The sequence below is a fragment of the Dunckerocampus dactyliophorus genome, chromosome 20, assembly GCF_027744805.1.
Source record: "Dunckerocampus dactyliophorus isolate RoL2022-P2 chromosome 20, RoL_Ddac_1.1, whole genome shotgun sequence".
NCBI classification, from domain to species: domain Eukaryota; kingdom Metazoa; phylum Chordata; class Actinopteri; order Syngnathiformes; family Syngnathidae; genus Dunckerocampus; species Dunckerocampus dactyliophorus.
The window spans coordinates 415130-426495 of NC_072838.1; the positions used below are offsets into that span (position 1 = coordinate 415130).

At 46.2% G+C, this 11366-nt stretch overlaps 1 protein-coding gene across 4 annotated transcripts; it reads left to right on the forward strand.

Moving 5' to 3' along the window:
* The first annotated feature begins 375 nt into the window (after nucleotides 1-375).
* On the forward strand, nucleotides 376-11241 carry lypla2 (lysophospholipase 2). Of its 4 annotated transcripts, none has more exons than XM_054762967.1 (9): nucleotides 376-431; nucleotides 4790-4882; nucleotides 6178-6209; nucleotides 6792-6857; nucleotides 6928-6975; nucleotides 7044-7114; nucleotides 8684-8757; nucleotides 8835-8936; nucleotides 9009-11241. In XM_054762967.1, exons 2-9 carry the CDS (start codon nucleotides 4805-4807, stop codon nucleotides 9240-9242), a joined length of 705 nt encoding a protein of 234 aa, XP_054618942.1. In that variant the 5' UTR covers nucleotides 376-431; nucleotides 4790-4804; the 3' UTR covers nucleotides 9243-11241. The 4 variants fall into 4 exon arrangements, with proteins under 4 accessions (XP_054618942.1, XP_054618945.1, XP_054618944.1 ...); XM_054762970.1 differs by lacking the exon at nucleotides 376-431 and having other exon boundaries at nucleotides 491-4882; nucleotides 9009-9179; nucleotides 10368-11241; XM_054762969.1 differs by lacking the exon at nucleotides 376-431 and having other exon boundaries at nucleotides 491-4882; nucleotides 9009-9179; nucleotides 10495-11241.
* The last annotated feature ends 125 nt before the right edge of the window (nucleotides 11242-11366 follow it).

Here is an 11366-nt window from a genome sequence, read left to right on the forward strand (position 1 = left end):
TGATGTGCCCAGCCTCACTCAGACTCTACCTCCACTGGCCCCCACTCAAATTGAGTTTGAGAACCCTGTTGTAGATGTAACGTTCACTGCCCGATGATACCGCTTTAAGTGCGCTAACATGTTGGACGTGTTTCCTGATATCGTTACAGATATCATCTTTATCGTGAGCCTGACTCCCAATACTTGATGAGGCCCAGCCTCACCCAGACTCTACCTCCAGTGGCCCCCGGGTAAACTGAGTTTGAGACCCCTGTTCTAGAGGAAGCTCACAGTGCCACAGGTTGTAGAGAGCTGCTTTATAAAGCAACGCTCATCTGTAGCGGGCGTAGTTACAGTGGTGACGTATCTACGCACGGCCCCGCCCCGCCCCTTTCTTGTGTGCGTACACTAACCGGAAGTTCAATTTCGTCGTGAAGTGGGACAGCAAAGCGGTGAGTGCAAGAATTTGTGTCAGCTGGCGGACCACCGTTTAAACCCCCCCCCCCCCCCCCCCCATATTTTACAGTTTTATGCCGCGCACTTTATCGCTTTGAAGTCGGAACATTTCGGTCGCTCCAGAAGCCGAACTCCGGCGTGGCCATTTTGTGCCGTGACGCTAGCTCGCCGGTAGCAGACAATAACAAGTTATTCTGCTAGCCTGCTAGCATTGTGTGTGCCCGTGTGGCCAGATTAATTGGGATTTAGTCCGACGTGGGGGTCAGCCATATCGGGGGTTTCTTTGGGGAGGGGGTGGGCTCGTAGCGCTGAATGCCATCACTGATGGTGATGAGCCAAGAAGAAGCCACCATTGTTCTTTTCCTCGGCACCCGCCCGCCACCCACTTCCTCCCCCGCGTTAACCGCCACTTTTAACCGCGTTGGTCCTTTCAGTCGGCCGAAAGCAGGGTATAGTCTCCTGGAATAGTGAGCTCGTTGTCGGGTGCAGATCTGCTGGTGTATTGTGTGCATACCAGGGGTGGACGGATCGATCCAAATGTTGATATTGTCGACACCATAGAGTAGAATCTGTATTGCATCGATGCTATTGTGATGAGATCGCTGTTTTTCCCAGTTTTCTGATGTCACCACAGACATCTGTTGTTATTGGTGTTGTGTTGCTCTTATTGCTAAATTGTCGATATTGTGTCATCGCCATGCTCAAAACCAATCAAAGGTGAAATAGCTCAATGATCTCGAAAAAAATCGAAATACAAAGTCCATCTTGTATTTACACGGTATCGGACCGATGCAGAATTTCACCGTATCGCCCATGCCAAGTGCGTCCGGGAAGAGGAGGAGGAGGCTGTCATTGACTGCAGCATATTGCCAACCATGTGTGTGTGTGTGTGTGTGTGTGTTAGTACTGTTTGATGCACATGGAATTGGAATCACGCACGAGGCACACTCGTGATGACACAGGCGTCGCTTGACTTCCGAATGAGGAGTGAAGTTGAGGAAGGGAAAGCCGTCGTAGGACGCGTGCTGTGGTGGTCCCTGGTGAAATGTTGCTACTTGTGGCTGGATGTGAACATCCACATGCTCGTTACTAACACGTGCAGCAGGGCCACGAGGTGGAAGCCTCCATCCATTTTTTTAATAACGAGTGCTGGGTTATTGATGAAAATCCATCATTCTCAAGTGAAGGCGTTGGAACTGGAGCACGTGCTGTCCCTATTTTTAACTGCTGACCTCCTCCCGAGGTGCAGAGAGTGATGCCTTGTTTCCTACGGCGGCCGTTAAAGCCCGCTCTCTGTGGGCTCGTTGTTATGGATCTCTGTGGGGCCGTGGAAAGAAAGGTTAGACCACAATCAATCATCCCACTGCTTGATTAGGAGCTCCTCCTCCTCCACTGAGGGACACACATTGAAAAATGGAAAGGTGTGTGATGATATTGGTCACATTTCGGTTTGTTAAGAGGCTAATGTAAAGGCTATTTCTTCCTTGGACTGTGTTGCTGTTGGCATAGTCATCACTGATGGTTGCTGTACTGGTGCGCCGTCTGCAGCATGCGGACTCTGCATGAGCCCAAAGGCAAAGCTCTCAGTTTAGTGGTGGATCTACGTTCCTACCCTCACCCATGGTCGTAAGCTTTGGGTAGTGACCGAAAGGACAAGATGGCGGCCCAAATGAGTTTTCTCCGCAGGGTGGCTGGGCTCTCCCTTAGAGATAAGGTGAGGAACCACTGTAATCCGGGAGAACCTCTGAGTAGAAGCGCTGCTCCTCCGCATTGAGAGGAGCCAGATGAGGTGGCTCGGGCATCTGGTCAGGATGCCTCCCTGGGGAGGTGTTCAGGGCACGTCCGACCGGTAGGATGTCTCTCAACCCGTGCCTCCGCCGGGTGGGTGGAGGGTGTGCCTCCTGCATCCCTTGGCGGGGCGGCCCTGTGTCGGGGGTCGGGCGGGGGTTGGCCCGGGGCGGGCCGGGCTCCGCTCCCTGGGGGTGGGGGTGGCGGTGGGGGGGAATTGGCGCTTCCGGCGCGGGCGGGCTTCTTTCCGGCTGTGGAGGCGTCTCTGGGCCTGCCGGTTTGTGGCCCCCGGTACCCGTCTGCCTTTGTGGGGTGTGATCTCTCGCTGGTCTCAGGGGTTGGCAGTCCTCCGGCCCGCTGGCGCCCTGTCCTTGGCTGGGATTGCCTCTCTTCGGCCCCTTACTGGTCTTCCCGGGGGGGGGGCTCTCTGGGCTGGCTCTTGGGGCACTGATCTTTGTGCTGCCTGCCCCTATGGGCCTGGTGGCCTTCTGGCGGCCGGGGCCCGGCCTTGCTATTTGGGGCGGGGCTCTCTGGGAGGTGGAAGGCGGCCCCTTTCCTTTCATGCACTCTCAGTGACAATCACACGCCCACACATTCCTGCACCTTTATATATATATATGAAGTCTTCCTTACATACAGAGATACCTGTACATGTGCACACTCACAGTACATGCGTACTTCCCCACATTACTCACTGAGTTATCCAGGGTGTTATTATGTTGTTGGTTTTATTACAGCGACGGTGATTTCAGCAGTATGACTATATATATATATATGTGTGTATGTGCGGTATGTATGTGTATATATATGTATATATATATATATATATATATATATATATATGTATATATGTATGTATGTATGTGTATGTATGTATATATGTGTGTATATGTATATTTTTTTTTTACAATGATGTGCATTACAGTAACTTTGATTCTATTCACTATCATGGATAATCATTTCATTACTACAGTTATGTGTGACTGTTTCAATGCGGTATTATCATGGTGATCACTATCATAATTCATCATTTCATGACTGCTATTGTGTGCGACTGTTTCAATGCAGTATTGTCATTGTGATCACTGTCATAGTTCATCATTTCATGACTGCTATTATGTCTGATTGTCATTGACAGCTTTGTCATTGCGGTTGTTGATATTGATTTGTCCTTTATCCTTGTTCGTCTTTATAGTTGTCACGGACATTTATTTGCTGATGTCGTTCTGTATGTTTCTGTTGTTCTGTCACAATTGTTGTTGCTGCTGTTGTCCTTGTCTCTTGTCTCTCTTTTTTTTGTTTTTGTCCCCCCCCCCCCCCCGTTTCCTTTTCTCTTCTTCTCTGTCCCCACCTGCTCTGGTCCGGTCGCTCCCAAATTTGCTTTATAACAAGCATCAAGGTCGAATAAATTTTGTATGACAGGGGAAGTGTATATCACACTTCTCTCTGGCAGAGTAAATCTGTTGAGCACTTGACGGCATTTAGGTATACAATTCTATCTGCTTTAAAGGCTGGACAGGACAGGGGGAAAAAAAAAAAAAAAAAAAAAAAAAAAAAAAAAAGGATGTCTCTCAACTGGTCTCAGCCGGGGAGAGGGAATCTAAAGGTGTAGTAATAATAATAATATCTCAATCCAATGTGGGTGAAGATATGCTAAGATAAAGAAAAAGCAGCTCTGTGGTGTAGCTGACAAAAGGCACACTCTTAGTTTCTCTTCTGATTTATTCCACAGGCAACTCAATCACCTTTTTAGGGTGACCTTTGTCTTGTAAGTCTGCTAGCACGTGTTTACAGGCAGAAATGATTCATCGTGACACAAAAACCATCAAAGGCACACAAGTCATTATGTGTCACTCACACACCCACTTCTTAGCGCTCCAAACCTTCACTGCAACCACCCGGAAGGTGTTGGAATTGCCTAATCCAGTTCAAGGTTTACACATTAACTACTACTACTACTACTACTACTACTAGCCGGCTAGCCGCTAGCTTCAGCACACGCTAGCCAAAGGTAACGCTACATATTGGAGCTGTGTTGTTGTTGTTGACGCTAGGTGTAGCGTTCCTTTCTATGTTGCTATGTGAAATCAAAGCTGCCAGAATAGTCCAAGTATGACATGTTATCATGAATGTACCTGTTACTACACGCTCACAGCATGGATAGAAAACCACTAAACCTCCTTGGAGCTTTTTGGACCTGTTTTCATAGGCGGGATAGGTGTGTCCCATTACCTGCATTCGTTAGCTGCCTCTTTTTACCTCTTTCTATATCTTTAGAAGGCACCGAAAAGAGAAAGACACGAGTGTTCATGTCTCACATGAGGACTGTGGATGATGGGTGCAGGTTTCCTTTAAGAGGTACCGTAGGTGCATTGCAGTATGTTGGCACTGATTGGACCAAGATGATCCCCACGTGGCCCCCAGTGCCTGCCCCACGAGGCCGGACTGGGACTACAGGAAGAAGGTGGTGTCAGTCAGCATGTCTGAGTGACATTAACGGTAGTGTACTAAAGGGAAAAGTCTTGGTAGCAAACACGTAAAGGTTTTTTTTTTTTTACAATTGCAGACTCTCTCCCAGTGTATGTGTGGCAACAACATGTCTGTGCCGCTGCTCGCCGAGGCTGTGACGGTGTCCGGGAACGAGAAGGAAACCGCGGCGGTGAGTTTTTGTCTGATTTCACAGCAACCTGCATTTTTTAGTTTATTTACACAGCCTACAGTTGCTCTGCAGGGGGACGTGTGTATTGTGTGTGTGTGTGTGTGTGTGTGTGTGTGTGTGTGTGTGTCTGTGTATAGTCATTTCTCATTACTTTGCAGTTCCCATTGCACCCTCACTCTTTTTTCAAAATGAATAAATGATGTCTATTTTGTAGTTGACTATGGCCTGTTATTAGTTAAAAATGCATATTTAAGCAAATGTTATGTATTCTTGGCCTACATGAAGCATTTTCCAGCATCAAAGTACAAATAGAGTTGAAGGCGTTAAAAGACGTTGATGAACTATCGTCTACACCAGCAACACACAAGCACTAGAGTCCCTCTATATAGAGAGTTACGGCAACTGAGATTACCGCCACATTGGGGCCAATTCAAGCGCTCGGCTTGTGTGCACAGTACGACAATGCATGTAAATTGCAATGTCTCTGCACAAAGGGACGCATGCAAAATGTCTGTTTTATAATTATTTATAGATTTAAGGATCATTCTTAACTCCGAGCATCCATGACTGTCTTATTTTTATAGTATATTTTACGTTTAGGTTACTTTTTTATATCAAAGCAATGAAGTAGAAGACAATATTTAGGTAAACACTCTCCCCAAAACGTGCCAAGTTCATGAAGAGATGCCTTAAACTTAGTAACATAGCCCCAGGTGGCTCTGGCAGGTTGTCTAAACATTGTGACATTAAACATGTTAACATACACAGAGCCTACCTCGCACAGCTTGGAAGACGAGTTCGGCTTCCAGCCCAAACGGTTGATTTTATTTTCCCAAATTGTCCGTCTGTTGACATCTGAAGGGAATCTGTAAAGCTTGAACCCTTCTCATGTCTATTTGTGCATCCAAATGCACTCGTCATGTCGCAACTCTCTATATAGAGGGACTCTAACAAGCACCAGACTTGATCGCTGGAACAACAGGCTTCTATTGCAGGTTTGAATGATCTCACAACAGCCACATAACATCATCAGAACACTACTACAGTAGTACTAGCCCAACGTGGCTTCCTGTCCACACAGCCACAAGACATTTATTCAAACACATGAGCACAAGTCTTATTATGTCTCCTAGAATAATAGGTAATAGGATGTTATTCTATGTCTATAGGACTGTAATAATGTTAACAAGTGTATTTAGAAGGTTGTAAGCAGGTTGTAAATATTACCCGCATGTAGATGAGTTGAATATTTGTGATGAGCAGTAGCTTAACGGCTTCTCTTCCCCACCTTCCAGGTGATCTTCCTTCATGGGTTGGGAGACACGGGGTAAGTGTGGTAGGAGAGCTGAAGAGTAAACAAAGGATCTGTCCTTATTTTTTCTCCAAGAAGAAAGAGCAGCTTTGTGTGTCTTCTTCCTGGTTCCGTTCCCAAATTCATCCACTTGTTGGCACGGAGATATTTTCCTCCTGATGGAACACGCAAGAGTCTTCCAGCACGTCAAGGACAACATGTCATGCACAGAGACGTGTGTTCTCTAGCCCCCCCGCATAGTCACACAGTTTCACTGAAATGAACTGCATTTTTTATGATTAGTTTTTTTTATTGTCATTCAAAATGCACCTGTTTTCTTGAGTTTGTTTATATTGCTAGGATGCCATCTACTGTGCGGACTTTACAGTCCCCTTCTAATGTGTTTGTGGGAAAGACTAAGTAGTAAGCAGTAGGGGTGTCACCTCGAGACCATACATGACTTTTAAGAACAGAAGATGTAAACTAGGCTTTGTATTTGGCCTTTGGCTGAGAGTCTGCGAGGGTAACCTGAGTGAATAGGTCTTTATTGGCCTTGGTCTATATTGGTAAAGATGAATGCCGTCGCCCTGCTTGAAACTTCTCCCTCTTTCTTGTCAGGCACGGGTGGGCCGACACCTTGACGGGCATCCAGCTGCCTCACGTTAAGTTCATCTGCCCCCACGCGTGAGTCTCCTGAGACAGCTCACCTTGTCACTCTTGCTTTTCTTCACCCTCCTGTGTTGTCCTCCTGTAGGCCACGCATCCCCGTCACTCTCAGCAGGAACGTCACCATGCCCGCCTGGTAAACACGCCAACTGCCACGCTGCTGCTGGAAACAAATAAAAAAGTACTGTTTGTCTCTGTGTGCAGGTTTGACCTGATGGGTCTCAGCCCTGACATCCCTGAGGACGAATCTGGGATCAAAGAGGCAGCAGAAAAAAGTGAGTTGATGTCCTACGGTACACTATGCATCCTTTTTCTGTGTTTGAAAAAGGCTCAAGTAAGCAAGCCCTGCTTAATACACTTGATGGGCTGATTGGCTGAGTGTGTGTGCATACATGTGCTACCTGACGTTGCTGTTTGGACCACGACCAAATGATTTCCTTGATGAAGCTTTTTTCCATCATGAAAAGAGGACGGTAACAAGCTAAACATTGGCTCTTTGAGGACTAAAACGTGACGAGTCGTGTGAGAGTTTAGGTTGACAAGATGAGACTGGATGTGGTCTTTCCCCATGGACCGGCTCGTGTTCCCACAAATGTCCAGTGGAAGATTACAACGTGGCTGCTTGATGTGTGCGGTAAAAGGCAGCTTGCTAGCATGAATTACCCTGAGGTTGTACACCAACAAATACGCACATTAGCAATCAATAAGCTCATCCAATTTGACCTTTATGCATTCGCACATACACTCCTGATCCAAATGTTGAAAAATGTCTAGAATGATCATGTTGCACATTTGGATCTTAATGAGGTTTTAAGTAGAGCTACAATATGCAACAACAAGAAGGGGGGGTGAGACAAAAAGCACTTTGAAGAAGTCATTGATTGAAAACAACAATTCAACTGAAGTAGGCTGTTTATCAGCTGATCAAAAGTTTAAAACCATGGCTGAAAAAAGAAGCAAAAAGTCTCCAAAGCAGAACCAAACATGTTCTCAGTAGGACTCGGTGCATTCAAGGACCGTCCAACAAAGTGGGACAGTCAGGTTGCCGCTCACAACAAACAACATAAAAATATAAAAAGTATGGGATTGATATATTACTTTAAAAATAAAATACTGGCCCATATATCCAACATTAATATACATGTAGTTATTTACACATTTATTTTAACTTTATTTGTCTTAATCATTGAGCCTGAAAGTTTGGCCCCGCCCCCAGACCTGCACCGGGCTGCAGCCTGGTGGTTGGGTACCGCTGGTCTATCAGACGTTGAAAATGCATGACATTATGTGTTTTATTCACCTGTAGACTTTTACAGGTGTACTTGGTATAAATACATAGTCATTGTTTACCCTCTGTGGTCTTTCCCTCATCCAATTTCCAGTAATTATTGACAAACATTATATTAAACCTGGTTTTTTTTTTTTGCTAAAACTAGACTACAATATTTGTAGTTTTCATTGACTATAACTTTTTTTTTGAGTTTTGATTGACTAAAACTACGACATATAGAACGGACTAAAATGTGACTACAACTAGGAGCATGTAAGACTACAAATAAGATGGCTGCCAAAGCAAAACAAGACCGAGGGTAAGCACAAAAGCAGCACAGGTTAATTCAGCCTCAGTCTCGTGAACCTCGTGCTATAGCTCCGCCCAGTGGTCAAGGGGCAAAATGTAGCTCTGCAATCAAGGTGGTCTCTGTCCCCCTTTTTGACAAACGAACCACACCCAAGAGGACAAATGTAGAAGAGCTTCAGCTTCAGATGGTGTGATCCTTGTGATCTATCTTTCATTTTCTCTACCTGTAATGAGTGCCTTGTTGATTTCTCTGGTGTCCCTGCAGTCAAGGCCATCATCGAACACGAGGCTAAAAACGGCATCCCTCCTCACCGTATCATGCTCGGAGGCTTCTCTCAGGTAGGAACCCCAGCAGGAGCTTTCCAAGAACTGGAAACGGTAGCGTTGATACCCCTGTTGTCTGCCCCCTTCCTCAGGGTGGGGCGTTGTCCCTGTATACCGCCTTGACCTGCCAGCACCAGTTAGCTGGCGTTGTGGCCCTCAGCTGCTGGCTGCCGCTTCACAAGACCTTCCCTTCGGTGCTTGTTATGATTTTCTTTTATAGTGTGCTTTTTAAATGGGTGCGCTGACGCGGTGTCTCCACTGTGCAGGCGTCCAGCGGCCACCAGAACCTGCCCATCCTGCAATGCCACGGCGAGAGTGACGACATGATCCCCGTGCATTTTGGCGCCATGACCGCAGAAAAGCTCAAATGCATAGTCAACCCACAGATGATCACCTTCAAAACATACCCAGGGATCCCTCACTCGTCCTGCACTCAGGTGTGGGAACCTTGTCACGCTAGTGTGGCCTCTCATGCAGCTATGGAGGCCACCAAAGTATGAGAAACAAGAGTCAGTATGGTGTACTTGACCAGCCTCCATCTCTGCATAACAGCTTTAAATTGTGGACCCTGAAATGGTATCATTGTGAAATACACATTCTTTTTCACTTTTGGCTAACCTTACCTTTTTTTAACCTCTGACACTTTACCGCTTACCTTTCTACCGTTTCAAGCTATTCATCGGACTTGAACCACTTGTTTCTATAAATAACTGGAAAAACTGGGCTGTTCTAAAACATTTGAGCGGTAGTGTAGCTCCGATAACCAATAATGAAACACTCCAATGAGGCGATATTACCCGTACTGTGCGGGTGAGCAAATCGAGTGCTCCTTTTTTTCCTCTGCTTGCCTGTGATGTCGGCCTGTGCTAACTTCCCCTGAGCTCGCTTGTGAACAAACATTCACTTTCCGATGAAGACATTTCACTTGTAGTCGTACCACATGCGTTATTGAGCGGCGTTTGAAAAGTGCAAAAGGTTTGCCCGAGACCTGCGTGGTGTCACACCGGCTGCTCGGAGCGTGTGTCCGAATACAGTGCACCTTGCCGTGGCCTCTCCCCCTCTATACTCTGGTTCTCCTGATAGTAGTAATGTGGTAGCAGTAATTCATGATATTTCATTAGCAGTAATCAACAAATCCTCATTTGTTCCAGTCCTCCTTACCTCCAGGTGAGCCCAAACTAATAACTAAATGTGAGTTTGAAAAGTTATGGGTACCATATTGGAAAGCCATTGGTATCAGTTGGAAAGAAAGGTTTGTGCATATCTAACATGTACAGTATGTGCATGTATACAGTATATGGATGGCAGGGATCTGTCATTAGTCCTAAGAAGGACCTTTGGCTGCCCTGCAAAGTGCCTGGTGTAAAACAAAAACATGAGGTCCACCCTGGAGGGTACCTGCACTAAATAACGTGCGGTATATGACATTAGGGAGTTTACAACAGCAGTGGAGCGGCTGAGTCCCAAAGATTGACTGGTCAATGAGGATGGACGGGTTGGTTGCAGTGTATTGCAGTAGAGAATGTGGGCTACCTGGCTAGCTATGTTTGAATGTCATAGGGTGATGCAGGTGTGCCTAATCAGTTGTCCTGCCTGTCACGTGTGTGTTTTTGTCTGGCTTGCAGGAGATGCTGGCGGTAAAGGAATTCATTGAGAAGTACTTGCCTCGGATCTGACCTCACCTCCTCATCCTGACTGTGAAGCCCTCCCATGACACTGACCTCTAACCCTCGATCTGTCGTTCCCCAACAGGAAACAGCCATGCACACCCCTTCTTCCTTCCACGCACACGTTTGTCAGAAATGAATTGGATAACAAAGTGCTCACACTCCTCATGGGTAGCCTCGGGAGGGAGAAACATGGAACATTCCTGTTGATGTGTCGTGCTGTCGTCTTATTTTGGTTTGGTTTCTTCCTTTTTCCTCTTTCGTGTTGCTTTTGAGTGTCCGCTGGTCAGACCCCCCCCCCCCCCCCCCACCACCACCACCACCACCACCACCCACACACACACACACACACACACACACACCTTGTTTTTATTTGATGGGCCCAAGTTTAAACTGCGTAATGCACCCTCCCTCCATTGGCAACTTGTGTCTAACCCCACCCATCCAAGCTCAAAGCTTGCAAACTGCTAAGGAACCTACGTGATGATTACTTTTCCAAATGAAAGTTAACCTATGCTTTTATCAGGTGTTGTGCATTTTCCTTTGCCATTGTTGCTTTCATTCTCCTTGTGTTCTTCCGTTTACAACGTTGGTGGGAGGAGGGACATCCTGCTTTGATTGTTGACAAGTCAATGAATGTCTGGAAGTCGTGTCACGTATGAAATCATGCAAAGGTTTTTGCTTTGTGTCCTCTTCCACTGCTGACTCGTGTTTTCTTGTTTTCTAATTCCAGAATGTGTGATGATGTCACACATTCTCATGCCGTTTCTCCTGGATTGTATGTTGGAATTGGTTTGAATTTTTACATATGTTGTTTTTGTGTCACGGAACATTTTTTTGTGTGTGTTTTGCCACTGTTGTCATGTCATCCCTTTGTTGTTGTTGTTGTGTTTATAATGATGATCATTTTGTTTCCGAGCACCTATTATGCATAATAAATGACAAGAAAAAACGTAA